Source organism: Amblyomma americanum, chromosome 10, assembly GCF_052857255.1.
Source record: "Amblyomma americanum isolate KBUSLIRL-KWMA chromosome 10, ASM5285725v1, whole genome shotgun sequence".
Lineage (NCBI taxonomy): Eukaryota > Metazoa > Arthropoda > Arachnida > Ixodida > Ixodidae > Amblyomma > Amblyomma americanum.
The window spans coordinates 55,174,794-55,197,856 of record NC_135506.1 but is presented as its reverse complement, the minus strand read 5'-3'; the positions used below and the strand labels follow the sequence as shown (position 1 = coordinate 55,197,856).

The following is a 23,063-nucleotide window of genomic DNA, read 5'->3' as shown; positions in this document are numbered from 1 at the left end:
TCATGGCCATCTTGGGGCGTTTTGTTTGCGGCCCCTCAACATCGTTGATGTTAAACATAAACTAATCGATTATTTTGCATTCCCAAAAAGGGTGTACATAATCAGATATATCTATACATATGTAACCACTTTTTGGCTATATAAGGCACTTCTTGTTTTCATAATAAAACTGTTGAAAGTTGCCTTCCTCACTCTTTTCTATGTCGTCTTTCTAAGCGCTAAAAAGAACTATAGGTATGACGGCTTTTGCAACAAAAATTATTGCAGCTTTTTGGCGTACTTGCACAGAATATTCTTCCTAATATGTTGCAAACTTATATATACATATATTCTCGTTGCGAGGCTATATATACATGGCGCTTGTGAGAACTATGTAAAACGAAAGCGATGCCAACATTTAAGACGAACGGTAGATTGGGCGAGTCGGTTTTGCATGGTTGCTTAAAAAACAGCGCTACGGCCACATGACCGCTAAGAAGAAAAGGGCGCGTCTGTGTCCATTTCTTCTTCCCAGTCCTGTGTCCGTAGCGCTGTTTTATAAGTCACTATCTAACATTTAAGCATGCTTTTGACTCAGACAGTAACACAACACATTACTGTAGCCCAAGTGCTCAGTTTCTCGCTAGATAGACGATTCGATTATGTGAACATTGGAAGAGCAGCTTTCCAAGTGAACAAAATTGCAGAGCACACTTGTATGCTGAACAGAAAAGGATCACGCCATCGGCATTCCAGAAAGGCCGCAAAATGTGATACTTGTTAAAAAGGGATCAATGACACAACGAACCTCTGATAACGATGGATAGGATTAGTCATGCAGCATTCAAGAATTTTTTCGTCGTATTTGCACACGCCCGAGATTCATACAAGTTCGTGGATTAACTTGTTAACTTGCCTCGTGGGTACGCGTCAGTCTCGCCCAACGGCTGGTCTATTCGAACTTGGAAGCTGTTCCCAAGAATAAATTAAGCTCTTCGAAATGACAGTTGTGCGAGACGTTGGTAATGTAGATGAAATAGTCGCTCTGCTGCAGTCAGTGATTTTACGAATACGCTGGATTCTGCTAATGTCCACTGACATATCTGTACAGGTATGTCTTATCATATAGCATGTGAGCCAGGAAGTCTTCCATACAGACAATGTGCTATGTCAGGTCTTCTGGTTTATGCGCGCTTGGGAGTGGAGGTGTTCTTGCGCATTGTGGCTTAGTGTGTTAAATCTATGACAGGTGCGAGTTCGCTTCGGTGGAGGGCGAAATTACTAAGAGGTGTTTAAGATTGCCTGACATAGCAAGGCACAGCCGTGCGGTAGAGCGGAGAGGCCATGCAAATGGCGCCGAGTGCGATTTTTCTTTGTATGCAGGCGTGCCTCACAGAAGTGTTTGGGTCGACAAGCTAATATATTTCGTCAGCCACCGTATACATTTACTAAGAGCAGGCGCTGCAACTTCAGAGAAGGCCGGCGCATTCTGTTGTTAGTTCGCACGGTCTATTCGCTTTTTCGTAGTGGAGTACGCGACATCAAAGACCACTTGTATCCTACAGAAACGGAAACACTGTATTGAGTACACAGTAATGTCACTCTGGAAATCGAGTGGCTGTACTCGCCTATCAGCCCATTTCGGTACCCTCAGCTGATATCGAGCTTTAAACTATTCCAAATTTTAAGATAGTCTTAATTTATGCGCTCTGATAGCACACTGAAATGAAGCGTTTATGGAAGCGGGTGAACAGTGGCGCCATTGTCCAGGAATAATATTTCGCAGCGAAAGGCGCAGGAGCAGAGAAAGAGAAAGCTACGATGAGCTTCAGGGTGGATCCCCGAAATGGTAGATTTCTGCTCGGGAACTGCCCGCTATTTCTCAGCTCTACACCTGGAAGTTGGTGGAGCTGGCTGTGTCCTTGCTCATACCGCATTTAAGCCTCGTTCTGCGCATTCAACTCAGCGCTTGCGGATCGCACCATGGCGGCACCTTTCCCTTGACGTTTTCTATAAGCTGGCATGCAAACAGCAATGTGCCTTCCCAAGCGCACATCTGCACAACATATTACAACGGTAACAAGAACTTATGAATATGTTGCAGAACGGTGCTGCCTGAAGCACACAGATTCTCGCCTTAGAGTCGGCCATGCTTCATGACACATGCACCTTGCACGTTTCATGCAGCGCAGAGTTCGCCAAACGCATACTATCCCAGGACGTCTGCCCTTGGCTAATATTCGTACTCCAAATGCACCGTCGCTCCTCGTCATAGTTAACAAAATCCTACATTTCTAGACGATCCTGAGCGTAAAGTTTTCCGGAACATACACCTCCTTATCATCATCGCCATAATAATCATATAAAATACAGAGGTCGACAAACGGCCCTCTTCCCTCGTATATTTACACTTTTGCCCGACTTACTCTTCTACAATATCTACGGCTTGCAACAATGCACAGAGCTTTATTCGCGGTACATAAGCGTATACCAAACCGAGCAACAGTTCAATCTTGCCTCTTTTGTTATGCACAAGCAGCCCACACAAAGGCAAATACTGCAGAAACTCAGAACCCATCTATAAGACGGCATTACAATCTCATCTTTTCCTTCATATGCGTAATCTAGAAGTAGACATTGTAGCAGGAACCTATTCGAGCGCCTTAGTGAGTGGATCACCCATTATTTTTTTCAGGCTAGAAAACTTAAAATTTGTAGTGTTCCAGAAGGCACATAATTGTTTTTGCATGCACAGTTAACAAATAACAACAGGTAAGTACGCAGATATGGCTGAGCAGGCCAGCAGATGATTTGGTACGACATTGGTCCAAGAAGCAGCAATAAAGCCAAGGTGTAGCGCGCTTGCCGAACCAAGCATGAGCAAAAGCCAGTTCTGCATTGTAATGCGCCGGCTTTTCAAAAGGGCACCATCTGTTACGCCGACCTCCGTTGGGTTACCCGGAGAATTTTTTTTCTCCGCGAGAACACACGTCTGTCAGCCTCCCGGGATCGATCTGCTGGAACGCTGATGGCGTCATTTCCAGAATGCGCAGATCAAGCTTGCCTTATTTTGGCTCTGTTTTAGGCATCCGTAGATATACAAATTAGTGAATTGGTAAACTGGTTGTTGGGGAAAGGAAATGAACTGGGAAACTGGGCGTTTTCTGACATGCCTGATGTATAAAGCAATCATCAGATCGACTTGTGCTTGTGGCCTCGATTCGAATAGAGGAATAAGTGGCTAACGGAGCTGCAACAATGGCGGAATGTATGCGCACTATGAGATCTTTACAGAAAAGTTTATCCTAGGTCACCTTTTTTCAGTTTTGAAATTTTGTTGCAATTGCCTTAGTGCCCTGAAAAGTGCGGCGCACTTTACGCGCTAATTGAATGGTACATCTACAGCGTCATCGTGAAGCGCTGCCTGCCAGATCATGGCCTTGGTTCCCTTCTCAACCAGGATTTGGTCACTATGGGGTAATTGGGTCCCCATGACGCAATTTGTCATCCGGGCCCTAATCGGCTAGTGCACTATGTCAGCTGTCAACGCCGGACAGACGCCAACCTTCAGCGCTCTGGTATTCCTCTCCGGCGTCGAGCCGATGGGTCTACAATATTCTGAAAGGTGTGGAAATCCGCCTTATATGCGCGTAAGTGCGCAATATTTTCCGGCTATTCACCGAGTCGCCGACGTGTCGGGAGCATTGGGACACAACGGGGGCCGGTGCACCGCCATGTTCAAACCCGGCCGTCTCGAGTGTGCTCACCTTCAATCCGAAACTTTAGCCTATTTTGTGCGCCTACATGGAGTTGAAATATTCAGTTCGGCGACTTTACGCAACAATAACCCCACCTCCCACTTGTTTACTTTTAGCTCCCCGCAAATTAAAGAGCCGGTCTCGCTATCCGGGCGCCGAAATCTCCGACGGGTGTACCCGTCAATATGCTTCCGTATATTCTGTTGCAGCTCTTCCCCAGCCCACCCGAAGCCCGACTTATATGTTCCGCATAACGCAAGAAATCAATAACCTATGTATTTCAGGACTCCCTTATGACAGCCGCAATTTAATATGTGCTCTTGGAGTTGACACGCTTAGCATGCGTCGTTCGAGCAACCAATCCGTGCCCAAAATTAGCGCAAAAAATGTTGCCCTTTCAGCACCCCTGTCACCGACTCCGTTTTTTTTCTCCATCAAGCTGTCTGTTCCTTAGTACGTCTGGGTCACTGCTTGTGTCGCCTGTATCGTCGGTCTGGTTCGCGCTTCCCCTTTGATATAAATAATGTAAAACTCGCCCAAAGGGCGATCTTGCTTCAGTTTGTCAACGCTGACGCGTCGGGAGAAGGCGTTTGTCTGAGGTCAAGACATGAACAACCCAATGACACCAAAGCAAATAGCCAAAAAGGAAACGCCACTCCAGCCCAGTCCAACGCGACCGCTAAGCAGTGTAGCCTATCCCGGCCTCGTAACCTCTACTGCTCTCCACCGTCACTCATAACCAGCTCACTGCGCTTCTTTAACGACTGCTGACGACTGCCAGTGGTTCATCAGTTGGAGATGCCATCGCTAGATACGCATGCTCAAGTTTTCGGTGCCACCACGCGTAAGCTTATTAAGGTTACTTTGAACACCTTGCCACAGAACAGTGTATTCAAATCAGGTTGGAGACACCTTAGCGAAAGCATCTCTTCCCGACCTGCCCATATTATATGAAGGCTAAGTTTTGGAGGTAAATGCGAATGCACGCAATTTTTGCTTCAGCACTTGCTTCCTTCTCCGACTACTGTACCTTTCTATTACCCTTAAGCATTAACGAATGGCCATCCCGCAAGGTTGAGGTTTGTTTTATAGGTCTAAGTTCCAGCAAATATGGATTAAACTCATCCGCCGCAGACGTTGTCTGGTGTTGTGTGTTTTGGCCCCATTTTTTTTTATATACCCGAAATGACCGGTCACTTTGTCTTGTCCACCACAACTTCTCCGCTTTACGAAGGCACCTCCTAGAAAACTATTTGAAACAGCTAGCTCTAGCTACCTCTACTAGTGTTGCTCTTTTCGTTCAACCTTTTATATTTGGGTAGAGGAGCAGGAGAGTCCACTCCGCCATTCAGAAGTTCCTTTTAAAATGAAACGATTTTTATCCCGAAATGTTTCTAATACTCCTTGTTTACTCATGCACAAACTTCAACCGTATTCAAATAATCCAATACATTGCATATGAAGCCTGCATTCTTATGTTGACTGATTTGTCGCACATGAACCGATTTGTTCTTAACCAGTTTACATCCAATGTAAACAATAGCGCCCAAACCGAACTCACAGTTTTTCTTGGTGGGCTGCGCCTAGAAGTGATTTTTTTTCTCTTTGGAGAATGGCGTATCCTTAATCTAGGAAACTAGCCCTTTTTTGCGCCATATAGCGAATGCAGGAAATATTTCGCGAAATATGCACGCGGTAGCCCGTCGTCCACTATTTTTCGAAGGCATATTTTTGACGAGTAGTAACATAATTTCTATAGTATATTAAAGCGTAATGTGTACCTTCGAAAGAGAAATTGTTTCCACCATTCTGCGGGTCTTTTCGTGACTTGTCGCGGCAGCTTATGTCGATACTTTTATCGTCAATGTCACGGTAAAAAATTTTGAATATCCCTCCAAAATATAAAACACTTGTATTTTGCTTTGGAATATTAACTCAGTTGTTTTGATTGATTCCTGATGATACTCTTTCGGTGGAAAGATATATCATTTTGATTGACGCAAAAATGGCCTGTAAAGCGTTAGTTACCGTCGGCCTATCATCATTCAAAACTTTTTACAAAAACTTTTTTTTTTGAGAATCCATCGCTCGTTAGCCGAACTTTAGCCGGTCCCCTACATTCGGTATGCACCATTTATCCTCTTAGAAAAACAGCAACGCTAGCGGACTCAGATGAGACTACGTGACCTTCCCAACTTTCCGCTCATCATAAATAAACCTAACGGGGGATGTTGCTTGCCTTTCGGGACAGGTATAATGCTTACAATGGAGAAATGAAGCCGCACGCACCATGTGCTCTGACGACTCTCGTTAGATTTTGCTTCTTATATAGAATAAAACACTGGTTTATCCGAACGCACATGTTTTCAAAAGATCTATTTTGCGGAACTGTAGCACCGTGGCTTAAGGCCACCTAGGAGCTCGATGCGCTTTCTGATTGCAATATTTTGTATAACAATATAATCTCTATTTAAGTGAAGCTTTATAAACCTAGCAAACGCGCAAGACTACCATGATTTCAACTGTTGTATATAAAAAATTGCTGAGTTAAAAATTTCGCTTACGCTGTAGCCATCTGTACCCTCGCTAGCCGTCTTGCCAGTAGGTGCTTCGCTCCCGAGCGCTGTGACAACACAAGCGAAGACAATAAATGTGGCGAGGACAGTCATCTTTGTGCACTTGGACTGATCAGGAGGCTCCCACCATTTGTCATAGAGGCACCCGAGTTATATAGTCCAAGCTTCGAAACTTCGAAGGACGTTCACTGAGCGCAACACATCATTATGTGTTTGAGAATTGCACCGACAACGCGTAACACAAAAAACGTTTCTTCATTTTTTAGAATACATAGCTTATCTAATTCTCCAAATGAGTGTCCAATTTTTTTTTTGCATTTCTTTTGTTCCACATAAAGAGCTGTAGCCTCCTTGGGATCATTCTTCTCAATGGCTCCTAACACAATACCCCTACGGCGATAAGAGGGAATAAAAAAACAGCGCCAACGAACCTTTTTGTAGCGATTCATTATAGCTCTAATTACGGGCTTTCAACAGCAGGGCGACTTGAACGTAAGGAGACAGAGGTTACACAGAAGTTAACTGTAATTATCTGTGCAACATGCGCGATAATAACCTGCATAGGTCGTTTGCCTCAATGCAGGTTGTTTCCTTAAGACCATTATTTTTCTATTTTTTGACATGTCAGTTATAACAAACTGTGGAGTTTATGCTCGTGGGCATTAAGGCTCTCTTGAAGAGAGATAGAAAAATCCACATTTCTGAATTTTATAGTGTAGCTTTAAGCTCCCGCTTGTCGGCTTAGACGCATCGGCGCAATCCGTGTAATCAAGCCAAATCATAAATAAATAAGTAAATAGATAAACATTGCCGCGACTGGAATTGCAACCTGCTGCCCCGCGAACAGGTCAACTGCGTCGTCCACTGCAGGAGAGAACTATAGGCTATCGCCGCAGCCGATCGCGCCTCGTGTCAGACGAACACACTCTCGTGTTTTGCATTGCAAAATATATCAGTAAATTACGCTGAAACAACTCTGCACTTAAAATGACCGTGCTCAGAGAAAAAGAAAGAATCCATTGTTTGTTTCTTGATGAAACCCACAGATGTTTTAGTTCAGTTTAATGGGATTTAACGTCCCAAAGCGACTCAAGCTATGAGAGACGCCGTAGTGAAAGGCTCCGGAAATTTCTACCACCTTTGGTTCTTTAACGTGCACTGATATCGCACAGTACACGGGCCTCTAGAGTTTCGCCTCCATCGAAATTCGACCGCCGCGGCCGAGATCGAACCCGCGTCTTTCGGGCCAGCATCCGAGCGCCGTAACAACTCAGCCACCGCGGCGGCTGAAAAGAAACCACAGATGTGTCTCTTCATCACTGCGCATTCAGTACATCTGCATCTACATTGTTGAAAAATGCGATTGTGGACTTTTTTACCATCAAGGTTTTAATATGCATGATTTAGTGTCATTTTGCTGACAACACTACCTACTCCACCTACGCATCACGCATGCTGGAAATTTTGTAGCGTGATCGAATGCAGAATGGTGCGCCACACTCCATGCGGAAACGCTGTGTGAGGGAACCTAAATTAACAAAAAAATAAATAAATGGTATTACTGGCGGACACCAGAAAACCGGTGAATCCTCATAGCCAGTAAGCTGGGAAACTAATTTTTAAAAAATAAATTTTAACTAGTAGAGTGAGCCTCCTACATTCTCTTAGACTTGTAGCCGGTCGTTAGTAATAGTCATATCAGTTTTTGGAATTCCGAACAGGTGATTATCCTCGGCGCTGTGGCTCGACGAAATTTGGATGCAACATGGCTTAATGTAGGCGCCTTCGAAAAGCAAGCAGGCAAAGCAACCTTTTTCCGGATGTAATCCTATTGCACATACCTTAGCACTGATTATACCATTAGACAAAATATTCTGCTCATGTGGTTTTACAAAAACAGTCAGCAGCATGCTATATTAAATTTTCTAGTCTGCTGCGCTAACTAATGTGGGAAAAAATGCATGCCAAGATTTAGATCAGTGGTAATTTATTTTATTTAACAATACTGTAGGCCTTTGCACAGGCCCAAACAGGAAGTGGATTGTAAGATATACACACTAGCATGGGATAAGCAGGAAAAAAGAAAAAAAATAGAGCAAAAAAAAACTGCCATACAACAGCACTGGAATTCAATACAAGACACTTTCTTTTGTTTCACATGAATCAGGGAACAAAGTACTCAAAACAATTGTAATATTTGTCATATAATATTCTTGTAGTTATCGCGGATCTATAAAACACCACTATTCAGCACATTGCAATATTTACATTTAAAATGAAATCACACGTGCACTAGTGTCCAATCACTCAACCAACGCAATATCTTGGAACTACGCATTCAAATACTTTCATGAACAGCCAAAATATGACTCCAATTTTGCAACAAAGCTATCCACAGAATCTGTTTCTACAATTTCCTACAATGAAGCTAAGCATCAACTTTTTTTCTTTTGGTGTTGATTCATTCCTGGTCTGAGTTTCTAGATTGCCTTTTGTGTTGTAGCAATATTATCTGGAATGCTCGGTGTCATTCTAATTTTAACACGGCCTAAAGCGATAAACATTCTCCGCTTGACATTCGCCTAATGTAATTTTCTTTATTACCGGCGTCAAGCTAATTTCTTTATTTTCTGGGGACAAGGTTATCAGGGAAATCGCTTTAGCTATGCGGTATTCTTTCTCTCGTCTCCGACCATACCTGTACCATTCTACAATCTTTCAATTGTTTTTTTACTGATTAGTTGTGCCATTAACGCAGTGTGTCGTGCAGCAATTAACAGTAGGCGATTATTATACATTGGGGAGTTTCCAATTTATGTTCATCATCAAACAACGTGCATTGCTAAATATTGCAGTTCTGTATTTTAGACCCCTGCTTATTGACCTTCGTTCACACTCAATTTATATGTCTTTTTAATGTGACAGTAATAACAGACTGATATCGTTATTCAAACCCAAGCGCTACCGTTATTAACATTTGAGGCTGGTGGGGGCGCCGATTCGATGGCCTCTGGAACTCGATATGTCGTCTTCCAAATGGCTACCATTTCAACAATTTTGCGTTGTTCTTATTTCAGCACACTGGAACTCACCAACAAGCACGGCTTCAAGACAACGATGTAAGCATGTTTTTGTTCTTTCAAGAAGACCCACACTCAATACTGTTTATGAATTTTTTTTCATTTTCGCTGTCGCGCCAGTTAGCGCCTATGTGAATGTAGAGGTTAAAAAACTCTTCAGCAACCTTTATATATTTGTAGCAGCACAGGGTGTTTATATATTAAAGTTTTTGTTGAAAATCTTTTTGCGGCACTTTAATAGTTTTTGAATGCCGCAAGTATCCTAAACAATTTGCTTAAAGACGTTGAATTCCACTGGGATAACATTTTAAGTCGTTTCCAACATGCCATGGAAGTCGACGGCTGCTGTCGGAATGCGCAGTGGAGATCACAAACCGTATTGTGATAGACAGCATAACAAGCGAGGTATTGTTTCCTCCTCCTATCATTTACTTGCATGCATTGTCTTCACATTACTGCGAGCACATTATTTGGAGAAATGGGCGCTGACATTGTCTTAGGCTTTAATCAGCGCGAAAATAAAAGTGGAGAGATTATTTCTATATTCCTATTTGACACACAATGGGACCCTGTGGTCGAATAAAAATAAGGTACCTTTCCTTTGGCAAGAGAAATCTTTATGTGTATTGTGCCATGAGCCATGTGCTTCGGACTTCTTAGGCGCCATCTGGTCTTACAGACGTATGCTATTAGGGCCACTTTTCTCTCAGCTACGTGTTTTGGATATTCACCACCGGCAGTATTTTCCAATCAGCCAACGAAAGAAATCTATGTACAGTTGAATTCAGGACACATGAAAACAATCTACTTTAAAATAGAAACCGAAAGCAGCAAAATGTCATGTGCTCTATACTTCTCCTTCCGCATGATACAGATTAAATCTTTCAGGTAGCGATGCAATAGAAGGCATTCGATAGAGGTCTGTTTGGTTAGGAAAGGAAGTTACTTTAATTTTGAAAAGAACGCCAACCAAAAAAATGAAAGAAACGACGTTATTCTTTCTCGGAATATCTTCAGGCAGTCAGTCATTGCTACGGTGTTCACATTCAAAGACAAAACACATCTTAGCTCCTTATAAGGGAAAAAAGCGATGTACAAAAGTAATAAAGCTATGATGAAAAAAATTCGCGTTGCTGTAATGCAACTACAAAGCATGCGCACCAGACGTAGCGGACTACAGCGCCTTTACTCCCCCTGCCGATGCGGCAGGCTTACTGTCGCCGCCACCAGAGTGCGCCCTCGCACACGCTCTGCATTCGCCCTCACTTCATGACGCAGCCTCCCACAGGCGCCCCTGGTCGCCCCTCGGTCTCTCAGCGTCTCCGGCGAGGGCAGCCAATTTCAAGCTTCGTCACGTCGGCACGTCCACTACTCTAAGCCAGCTCCTGCCTCGCAACTGCAACAGTCTACTCTGTTCCGCGAGCTCGGGTACTGTCGCGTTCCGGCCACCCCTATGTCTTGCGGACACATCTTGTGTCGAGTATTGACCTTATTCGCTGTCAAATTTGGCGGGCGGCAGGAAGCTCCTGTGCGATAACCTTGTACGCCCAAACTGCCGTATTATTGCGAGGTTCGACACACTTAAACCTCCTTCTGAGGGGCGCTCCCGAGCTCAAAAGACGCTGCACAAAAGAAGGTGGGGAGGGGGCAACTCAGCCTCGCTTCTCTAATGCTGTTTCGAAATTTGGTTGGAAAACCCCTTCCACCTCGTCTTGAGGTGCGGCCATTATTGCATTTGCAGTACAACAACTCTGTCTCTCTCATAGTGTTCTTTCGAAGATTCAAAGCAAGTAAACAAATGATTTCTTTGCACTCAAACCATCCTAACATTGGGGCTTTATTAGGGGGATCATACATTAGGAAACATTTCCTTCGCCAACAACCGTATTTGAGAGCTGGAAAGCTTGCTTCTTTGATGTCTCCTTCAGCCGCATAAAGTGGCGCGACGAAAACGGGCCGTGACAACGGTGCATTGAATTTTCGCGACCTGTTCCCAACCTTACTTTGCCAACTTTGCCCCTTATTTGCCAACAATTCCAAACGTGAGGAAAAATACGGCTTTGCCCCTTCTTTTAAGCTTCAGGAACGGTGTACCTAAACTAAACATTCATAGTTGTCTTTGTAACTAATATGGGGGCTTCACGGCGATAGCCCGAAATAAACGATGAGCACGTGTTGCCGCGCCGAACGCGCTCGCTAGTGTTAAAGTGTCCTGAAAGCGCGAAACCGTACAGCGCACATAATACCCGCTAATTTCTTATCATCCACGGAAGGAGAGCGAGCGCGCAGGTTTATTTAAGGCAGTTTACACTCGCATCCGGGGAGCAGGGACTATCACCGGGTACCGCAACGCCACTTTTCTGATGCGAGCCTGCTCCGGCCGCCGGCACGATGTTTGGTTACTTCTGGAAAAGACTACCATCAGCGAACCAAAAAGCGTCATTACCCTGTGAACTCCATGTCTAAACTAACGCACGTCTCTATACCTGACCTCCACAGTTACTTAAGTGTTTCTAATGAATATTTGGAGGAGGATAGCCTAATGGTTCAAGGTGAATGTCCGAGTAGCCTTCTATTAGCTAATAACGTTTATTTCGTGATGCTTTACTGGGCTACATCACCCTACGATGCAGCATAGCAAAGTAATTTCTTTAGGAGAGGTGGTCCTTGCATACAGTTCGAGAACTGACCAACATATTCTGATAGGTTACGAGGTATACTAGAATGCAACTTAAAGGAAACAACTACCTGGGCAAGTCGTGAGAGTAGACATGCACCATGTCAGCTTAAATAGCTAGGAGGGCAAGATTGGTGCGGAGGACTGTTGGCAGGAACTTAACATCTTGGGCATCAGCTTATTTCTAAATGCAGAAGAAGGGTGCCTTCTACAATGGCTGTATATTTCCAGTACTCGGTTCAGGGGCAGAATTGAGAAGAATAACGATAAGGTTTGACTTTAAATGTGGAAAACGCAGTAAGATATCATCACCACTACGTGACAATATAGGAAACAAAATGTTAGTAGTAACATCGACACAAGAAGAGAGCACACTGGATAAAGGACGACGTAGCGAGTGATGTATATTGCAGACGAAATGAAGAGAATTTTGAATTAGTAGGGCATTTTATAAAAAGCAGAGATGGCCTTTTTGAGTAATGGAAAGGATTTCATCAATAGGCAAACGTAGCAGCAATACGGCGTAAATGAGGCGGCCAGATGAGGTTTAGGCGCTAGCGTAGATAGCGGGGCTGCGGCTAGCGCGCTATAGCGTTGATTGAAGTTGAGTGGGACAAGCGTTTGTCCTGCAGGGACGCTGTACTACTGATGATGCTGATAATGATGATGGTGAACAGCAATGGTAGCCGCTTTACCGTGATGGCATGGGTGTCTCCCGTGTTTCTGCAGCCCAGTTCGCTGAAAGCACACGGAAAACACTTCCATTGTTTTTTGCGCTCGCCTTCTTTGCCTACGAAATGCAAAACACGTTAAGCGGCCGCGATGGATTGTTTTGCTTGTCATTCTCGACGATTATTGTGAAGTGAGATAGCATCATTGAGGCAAATAACAACTCGCGAAAATTTATGAACAAGTTCACTGCTGAAAGTAATCGCGTGTCAGGCCCTCGGCAGCGGGATAGAGAGTGTGTAGCTAGAAGTTAGGCGCAGTTTATACGTATTAAGGTGCGAGACTCGTCCACAGAGCAGCATTGGTTTTTCGACTGGTATTGGACACACAATAATTTAAGAAGTGCTGCTTTCTTTAAGGCTTAGGCTGCATCACGCTGCCTCTTACTCGTAGCCAGAAATTCAGGAAAACTGGCTCGTACTGACCCGAGGCACTGCAAGTTCTCCCGTGAACGAATGGTCGCTCTGGCGCGAACACCCGAACCGACATCATGCCTAGACCACGGTTTTCGGCATGGGAAACTATGCTAACAGCCTTGTATCATCTCTTCAGTGCGCTGTAACCTAACGTTGGATTCATGAGGCCCATACGGTAGCTCACTGTAAACTCCGCATTTGCGCAGGCAGTTGTTGCTGATGGTAATGTCATGGCGCTTAGAAGAGGCTAAAGTGCAAGTAAACTGGATTACAACAAAAATCTTGCTGCTGGCGCACCACCCTGCGGCACTAGACCGACGGCGACTACGCAGCCGGCGACTGCACGTTATCCTGGTCTGAGAGGCTTTCAGGCAAGCGATGCTGACAATACCAGACGGCAGATTGCTGCACGAACAACACTCGCAACATCGGCAGCCATGCAAAAAGTTCATGTTGACACCCACCTACCCAGATGCCATGGCGGGCTTCCGACGCGGTCGATCATCGATCGATAACGTCGTCGACCTGGTGACCTACATTCAACATGAGAAATGCCGTAAGCGTCTCTGCGCATCCTTATTCCTCGACGTTAAAGGGGCGTATGACAACGTTACGCATGAAGCCATCCTCTCTGCTCTCGCAGAGGTAGGAGTGGGTGGTCGGATGTTTCAATGGATACGGAACTATCTATCCATGCGATCCTTCTTGGTAAGCACCGAGGAAGGCCATACTTCTCTTCACTATAGCTACCGCGGCGTCCCCCAGGGCGGTGTACTTAGCCCCGTGTTATTTAATCTAACACTAATTGCTCTCCTTGAGCACGTGCCAACCACAGTCAGGCTATCAATGTACGCGGATGACATCTGCATATGGACATCTGCAGTAACACGCCTACAGTTGCGAGCGAGAATTCAGAGAGCCGCCACACAAACTGTTATCTACCTCCGTAATCGAGGCCTGGAAATTTCCTCCGAGAAATGCGCACTAGTGTCATTTACGCGCAAACCCATGGCAAACTACAGTGTAATGATAAACGGCCAAATAATACGACGGGTCCGATCGTACAAGTTTCTAGGTGTCATAATCGACAGGGACTTGTCATGGAGCTCACACATTTCATACGTGAAAAAACGGTTGACAGGCATCTGCCACCTGTTCAAGTTTTTCGCTGGCAAGACCTGGGGAATGTCGCCTAGTGCCATGTTACATCTGTACAGGGTGCTTTTTCTAGGATTTCTGCGATACAGCTTGCCAGCAATAAACAACACAGGCAAAACGAATCTACGCATAATACAAAGTCTTCAGGGTCAAGTGCTCCTGATCTGTCTAGGCCTGCCTCAGACTGCTTCAACATTGACTACGATAGCAATCGCTAGAGACCACCTTGTCAAGACCCACATTGAAATTGAAGTACTCAGGACCCATATAAGGCATCTAGCCAGGAATCCTCGTCACCATTTAGCCTCTCTACCAGCGGACAGGCCACACACATCTTTCAGCCAAACGATAACTGCATATGATGAATCATTGCCAGCTTGTTTCACTCCAGCTGCGACACCTTCGATCCCTCCATGGTGCCTCGCTCAGCCAAAAATCAACCTCGCAATACCTGGTATCACGAAAGAAGCTGACCTGTCATCACCAGCCCTTAGACAGCTCACGCTACTACATTTGTACGAGAACTACCGTGACTCAACGCATATTTACACTGATAGATCTGTCCTTCCAAGCAGCTCCGCGGCGGCAATCGTCATTCCAGTGAAAGCTACAACAATCAAATTTAAGACGACCCACGCGACAACATCGACGGCAGCAGAGCTCGCAGCGCTCTAAACTGCCCTTCATCACATTGGTGATGAACCGCCCCACAAATGGACAATATTCTGCGATTCGAAGGCGGCACTGCAGTCTCTACTGTCACCTCTACGACGCGGACCGCACGAACTACTAATCTTCCATATTACAGAGACCTTACACCATATAATTGATGCCGGCCATGAAATAACGTTCCAGTGGCTTCCAAGTCACTGCGGGATTATCGGCAATGAACGGGCGGATCACGCTGCCCGCTCAGCCCATACTAAGGAGCGCCACGTCCCAATTCCTCTTTCTAGAACTGACGCGGCACGGAAGCTCCGCCTACTTGCTCGGCAGTGCACCGAGTCGCAATGGAATGAGCCACATTTAAGAAATACGCGACTGTACTCGCTTGATCCAACATTAAGTCTTCGAGCGCCATAACAGCTTCGCCGTAGAGACGCCACGCTTTTATATCGACTTTGGTTGGGTGTTGCCTTTACTAAAGCCTATGCCTTCCGCATAGGGATGCCCGACACCCCAACCTTTGACCACTGCGGCCATGAAGAATCAATTGGCCATATATTGTGCTCCTGCCCGCAGTACAGTCCACAGAGGGCATGCCTTAACCACGAACTTGACCATCTGGACGACCAACCGCTATCCGAAAAAAGAATTCTACAACATCGAAAGGACCTACCGTCGCAGAAGAAGGCCGTGCAAGCGCTTTTGCGCTTCTTACAATCTACCGGCCTGTGTGAAAGACTTTAACTGGAACGCCTTGTGTGTGTGTGTCTCCATGTGTGCACGTTCCTTTTTTTTGCGTTTTCCTCTCTGTCATCTTTCTAACCCCTATCCCCCATCCCCAGTGTAGGGTAGCAAACCGGAGACTCAAATCTGGTTAACCTCCCTGCGTTTCCTTTTCATTCTCTCTCTCTCTCTCTCGTGTTCACAAAAAGTCGGCTTTAGGAAGACGCCTATATTTTGTATTTCGGATTGAGAGAACGATATATACTTGGTGTGGCCACACTTCTAATATCGTGAACGGTAAACACAAGATTCATCAATTTTTTTCAACGCCGCCTCACTTCATGTCAGCTTTGGCGAACAAATTGGCTGCTTTAGGGCACACGATATCGGCAACTCTCAACGTCGATTACTCCAATACAAAGTATGCAATTTCCCAGTTAGTGTACTCTTTACGCCACTGACCGATTGTCGATTGTTTACAAACCAGAATAGGACATTAATGTTAGTTTCAATTCTACGAGGAGTCAGTTCTTATGGCGGGAATTGCTGAAGGTGGCGGAATAACCTCGCCAGGGTGTCTTTCAGCGACACATTTGGGCACTTTATTAATGCGAATAGCCGCTGATATTCGTTATAAAAACCCTCATTAAAACTGAACGGTTTATTACATGTATCGGAGGATAAATCTAATGTAGATGCAAGCGGCGGCGCTTTGAAGAGTGAAAGTGGTCGTTATGTGTTACGCATGCTGGCGAGCATATTACCGACGATTGTTGCATCCTACATTACTGTGTAAATCTGCTTATGTAAACGTTAGAAAATTACTTACATAATTAAATCCTAGTTTGCATCTTACCATAAACCTAAAACTGTTAGCTCTCTGCCGAGCTATGTAAAAACAGAACCTGTGATGTACACGCGATGTAATCAGCGCATTGATAGATCAATATCGTGCCCACACACTGCAGAATAAATGGTAAAGTATTCCTTGAATACAGAGTTATCCAATACACAGGTTTTTCGGATATTCAGCTCAAGACAAAGGCGGGGAGAAGAAATATAATTAACGCGCAACTACGACAACGAGCAGCGCAGCGCGATCCTGGTTAGAATAAGGTGAAGATGGCGATGTCTTGTAGTCGTTTTTGCAAGCAAAAAAGTTTTAGACTGTATTGTGACATTAAGAAAACTGGTTGCCCTCAATAATACTGCGTTTGCGCAGTTGCCTCTCAAAATCGTTAGCACAACACATACGCACCATCGGTGGTGACGCAGGGTGACAAATGTAAAGACAGAGCAGATCGAACCTTCCGTCACAGGTACTGCGCCCATTAATGCTGGAGGGCGCTGCGAGCGCGAGCGACAACGGACGAACTCCACGTGAGCTCCGCTGATTTCGTGTTTTTACCCTAGACAGTGAGACCCTACAATACTTCCGTTGATATCACCGGTTTCCCGAAGACGAGCGGAATCCAGGGACACCAACCAGAAGTACGTACAACAAGTTTTGACCATTTTAGGTCAACTTTTCCCCGTGACCACGCCAGATGCCTCGCTAGGCCTACTGCGCCGCGCCGAAGAATACGGAGCTCTGCGTCGCAGTGGCGTTCGCTACCTGCGTCGCAGCAGCGTTCGCCAGCTGGGCTGCGCCGTGGACCGTGCCCGCGCGCCGTAGGTCGCCATGAGGGTCACCGTAGAAGGCATCCCAATTTCTCGAGAAGAATTAGCAGCCAGTGATTGGTTGACTAAAGTTAACAAGCTCCGGGAAGCGCGAACAACATCAGGGCCTGCCGTGCCAGCTTTCCCTGGAGACAAAGCGGGACCGAACCAAGCGTCCCAAATCGACAATGGGCTACGTGCGAAGACGGAAGCTGAACTCACGCCTCGGCAACGAGGACGCTTACTAGCCAAAAAATCTGTAGCATCGAACCAGCCTCGCTTACCCAGCAACGCTCTCAAGCTAATTGTGCGCCCACGGGGCGGACTGCTACTCTCCAAGATTACAACCTACCAACTACTGGAAGCAATTTGCACTGCTGCTCGCTTCCCCAGGGACGCTGTTCGTCACGAAGACCTAATACAAGCTAACCTGATCCAGAATACTTTCGCGTACTGCACCCCAGTCGTCGAAAGAGCTGAACGGATGATGCAACTCAAAGAGATCACCGTTGACAACAAGGCGTATGAGATATCCGTCTACTGCGCTCCAGATGATAGCTCGAGCCGTGGTGTGATTCGCGGCGTCGACCTCCGACTGGATCGAAATACAATCCAAGCAGAGTTACAGGACAACCGTAACCCACCCATTCTGGACTTTCGGCGGCTCGGGAACACCACCGCAGTACTCATCACATTCGCTCAGCGCCAAGTGCCTACCTGGGTCTACTTTTGCAATAGTCGCCACAGATGCAACTTATTCAAGAAGAAGTACGAGGTGTGCTATCGCTGTGGCGAGCTCGGTCATCGAGCCGATGTTTGTGCAAGCCCAACTACTAAGTGTAGAGGTTGCGGACTATCCAATCCTACCACCGACCACACGTGCAAACCAATCTGCCGCCTGTGCGGTAAAGAACATTTCACGGGCGATAGTCGCTGCAGGGAAATCTTCAGGATTCCTTACGAAGTCAAGCGCAGGAAGTGGGAGAAAATTCGAAATGCTGAGGCAGAGAAACTCAAGACCCAAGAGACCGCCAAGCGGATCACACTCCAGCGCACCAGCCGATAGGACCGGCAATGCTCCGATAGCCAGCAGCGGCAGCTCCGAGACCGCTCGAGCTCTTTTCCACCGCTCAAGTCTCCCGCTCCACGGATGGGTTCTCAGGGGCCCTCCCGGACCAATCCCGGGCCACCTGCAGTCGTCCAGCAGACAGGGGACTCTCCTCATCCTTTGCAGCAGCCACCTGGGCCACTACCATCTCTACCCGATCTACGAGAACGTCAAGAACCGGTGAGTACGCAGGAAGGGACTCCCACTACTCTAGACACACACAAAGCGATTATGGAACTGACAGCAGTCATCCACCAACTTATACTCAGAGTAGAGGCTCTCAAAAAGCCAATGGCCACACTCCCTTCGTCTCCCCCGCATCCGCAGGGATCATATGAATCAGTACCTATGGATATCGCTCCTCCCAACCGATCCGCACAAAAACGCAAAGCAACGTCCGACACCGACTCACCCGCGGAGGGTTGGCAGGCGCGTTTTGCCAAAGTTGAGGAAAGCTGCAACCTCAGTCAAACTCGCATCAAAGCTTTAGAAGCACACATCGAACGCTCACTCCACACAATCGGCTCACAAGTCACGCAACAATTTGACATGCTGAAAAAAGCTATAGAAGCACAGGGCAAACTCCTCGCTGCCGTGGTACCCGCGGCCCCTGCGCCGACACCCGTTCAAACCCCACAACTATCCCCGCCTAATCATGGCGAGCAGCTCGGGTAACACCACCATCTGGCAGTGGAACTGTCGTGGGTTCGCGCGTAAGCGTCCGGTCCTCCAGCAGTTCCTCGCCGCGAGTGATCGCCCCGAACTAATAGCTCTCCAGGAATGCGACAAGAACACGAAACTTGCCGGTTACAGTACATACCTATCGGAACGAGTAAAACCTCGAATAGCTACTCTCGTCAAACGTAACCTCACTGTCCTCCAACACAATTTAGATCCAACTTTCCCCGAATACGTTTTCTTAGAAATATTACCCCGACCCTCGCGTAAACGTTGCACTAGTCTGTTTATAATTAATGTCTACAGCCCTCCCCGAGCTCATAAGGATATTTTCGGTCCGCTTTTCCTCAAAGCCCAGCAGCTGGCGCAGGGGCAACCCCTCCTCATTCTCGGTGACTTTAATGCGCATCACCGCGCTTGGGGCTACCACTATGACTCCGCTAAAGGTCGACGCCTTTGGAATGACTGGCATATGAACCAGCTGACTCTTATCACGGACGTGTCCTACCCCACTAGACACGGTACAGGCCTACATCGTGATACAACGCCGGATCTGGCCTTTACGACCTCCGGAGTTAAAGCGACTTGGTGTCACACTCACGAAAACTTTGGGAGTGATCACTTCATACTCGAAATCGTAATACACGAGCCCACCAGGCAATGTACGCGGCCAGCTCAGGTGATTGACTGGGACTCCTTCCGGAAGCACAGGAACCAGCAGGACATACCTCCCGCTATAACTGATATCAAGGCGTGGACAACCGAAATTGTCAAACAAGTGGCCGACGCCACTCACACCGTCGAGTTAGAGGACAGTATCCCACACTGCGACCGCTACTACGCCCATCTGTGGGAGCGCAAGAAGTCGCTCGAAGCTCTACTTGCCACTCGGAAATGGGACCGCAATATCCGACGTAGACTGGCGCGCGCACATACGAATATCGAGAAATATGCAATAGAACTCACTCCACAGAGCTGGCACAACATATGTGACCAGATGAACAACACTCCAAACGCTCGTAAGACGTGGAACCTCCTTCGACATTTACTCGACCCAGAAGGAGGCAAGCTCCAAACACGCCAACAGCTCGAGCGAATCTTCCACCAGTATCCTGGCACGTCTGACGAGCTTAAACAAGAGCTTATAAATACTTACATCCGCCCTGAACCAACAACCAACCTCCTTTTCTATCAGGGCGCGGAAAATCTCTGTCTAGACGCTCCGATCACTTTAGCGGAGGTCCGAGCAGAACTCAATCGCCTCAAGACGACTTCGGCGGCCGGTCCTGACCGCATTTCAAATAAAATGCTTAGGAATCTAGACGACGCATCCATTCATGCTCTTACCGACTATTTTCAAGAATGTTGGGCCAGCGGTACCATCCCTCAAGAGTGGAAATGCGCCAATCTAGTCCTCATCCCCAAGCCAGGCAAACCACCAACCTTGGCCAACCTCCGTCCCATCTCTCTCACGTCCTGCGTTGGGAAGCTGATGGAACACGTTATCCAGACCAGACTCTCACGATACCTTGAAGACAACCATCTTCTACCAGACACTATGTTCGGCTTCCGCCCTCATTTAGCAGCCCCGGACATTATGCTTCTTCTCCATCATCAGGTAGTCATGAGACGTACACTAGACACAAAAGTCATCGTCGGCCTCGATGTTGCCAAGGCATTCGACAACGTCCTCCATGAAGCGATTCTTCAACAACTTCAAGCTCTCGGTGTCGGACATCGCATGTATGCGTACATCCGAAACTTTCTCACCGACCGCACAGTGCAACTTAAAGCCGGCACGGGAGATCCTTCCATCATCTCTCCGGGAAACCGTGGCACGCCGCAAGGTGCCGTACTTTCGCCAATGCTTTTTAACGTCGCACTGATAGGCCTGCCGAAGCTACTGGCCGACATCCCCCACCTGCATCACAGCATTTATGCTGACGACCTCACACTTTGGATCACGCGCGGCAGTGACGGCCAGATTGAAGAGACTTTACAGACCGCGATCGAACGGATCGGAGATTATCTAAGTACAGTTGGCCTCACGTGCTCGGCGACAAAGTCCGAGTATATCATCATTCCTTCCCCGGGACGACGCCCTTCAAAGATACTTCCGGACATCAACCTCCAGGTGCAAGGAAACCCGATTCCTCGAACAGACAACATCAGGATCCTGGGCTTGCATCTACAGTCCAACGGCAGCAACAACATCACGATCCAACGCATCGACCAGTCGGTTGTGCAGATCGGACGCCTCCTTAAGCGAATCTCCAACAAGCATCATGGCATGCGAGAGTCCAACCTCCTGCGCCTCGTTCAAGCTTTCGTCTGCTCCCGCATTACCTACTCTGGACCCTACTTACGTCTCACTCGTGCCGAAAGCGAACGGCTAGACGCGTCACTTCGAAAAGCATACAAGACGGCCCTAGGTCTTCCCATGTCCACAGCTACCCATAAGCTCATGGCTCTCGGAATCTCCAATACCGTGAGCGAACTGATCGAAGCAACCCTCACCGCCCAGTATGAGCGGCTCTCACTCACACACGCTGGCCGAGCGGTACTGCAGCAAGTTGGGATCTCCCCGCCGAGATCGGCCCCAAGTTACGCTGAACTTCCATCGGAATATCGCCTAAATCTCCGCATTCCTCCCATTCCCAAACGGATGCACCCGGAACACCACGCCGAGAGACGGGCCGACCGGGCTCGTCAGTTCGAGAAACGCTTCAGCGGACGTCCGGACGTCACGTATACGGACGCCTCTTACCATCCATCGAGGCCAGCGATGGTGGCGGTAGCTCTCGCCCCTCACCGCAGCTGGTACACAGCCTGCAGCATTCGCAATACAGAAACAGTCACCGCAGCTGAGGAGGTTGCCATTGCGCTCGCGCTAGCCGACCCTAATACCAAAGTCGTCATCAGTGACTCTCAACAGGCTATTCGCAATTACGATGCTGGCCGTATCTCTTGCCAGGCGTTACACATTCTACGTTCTACAGCACCCTCTTCCACATCTCGCTTACTTCTTTGGGCTCCAGCCCACGAGTCGCTCAGCGGAAACGCCCAGGCACACACACTCGCTCGAGATCTCAGCTGCCGAGCCGAGAGTATGATCAGCCACCCTGCTTCCGCTGACACTAATATCCCACGCGCTTCACTATCTCTACTCACCACTTACACGGACATACTCCAGCACTACAGACTCCAAAGGTGCACATATCCTCCCGCACACCGCGATCTAACAAGGCGCGAGGCCGTCCAATGGCGCAAACTACAAACTGGCAGCTTCCCACACCCCCTCTTATACAGCAAGATCTTTCCGGAACAGATAGCACCCATGTGTAAACACTGCTCAACTCCGGCCACACTCATACACATGGTGTGGACATGTCCACATTACAACAGAGACAACGCAAACACCCCAGAGACGTGGGAGTCTCTCCTGTGTACTTCCAAGCCAGCAGACCAACGCTGGCTTATCCAGCGCGCGGTGGAGGCCGCGGCATCCCAAAGGATCCCCGCCGACCTCCTCTAAGTCAGCGCAACCGGTCCTTTGACTGGTCCCCTGTTTTTGGGCGCAATAAAAGAGTTTACCTACCTACCTACCCATTAATGCTGCCTGAATGTAAACGTACCTTAATTTGTCAGACTTGGGCTTTTTAAGATCGTACTGTGTACTGCTTAGTTATGTGATCTTCCCCTGGTTCAGGCTTGTACCCAGGGAGAGTGTCGTGTTCTCTTTCTTGGTCTCTCCGCAAACGAAAGGAGCCTGGACGTTTTAAGGTGGCTGTGGTGGAAGTGTTTCAAGTGGACACCAATGACAAATTCGCTTCCTTCGCTAGTACTTCGGACAGGG

The 23,063-nt window shown here is 47.3% G+C and overlaps 1 protein-coding gene across 2 annotated transcripts in view; it reads right to left on the bottom strand.

Moving 5' to 3' along the window:
• The window catches only part of LOC144107037 (uncharacterized), a 45,724-nt gene extending 39,298 nt beyond the window's left edge, over window positions 1–6,426 (bottom strand). For both annotated transcript variants that reach the window (XM_077640020.1, XM_077640021.1), the window contains exon 1: window positions 6,302–6,426. In XM_077640020.1, coding sequence (XP_077496146.1) covers window positions 6,302–6,406 — 105 coding nt within the window. In that variant the 5' untranslated portion in view covers window positions 6,407–6,426. The remainder of the gene's footprint in view (window positions 1–6,301) is intronic.
• Window positions 6,427–23,063: the final 16,637 nt, after the last annotated feature.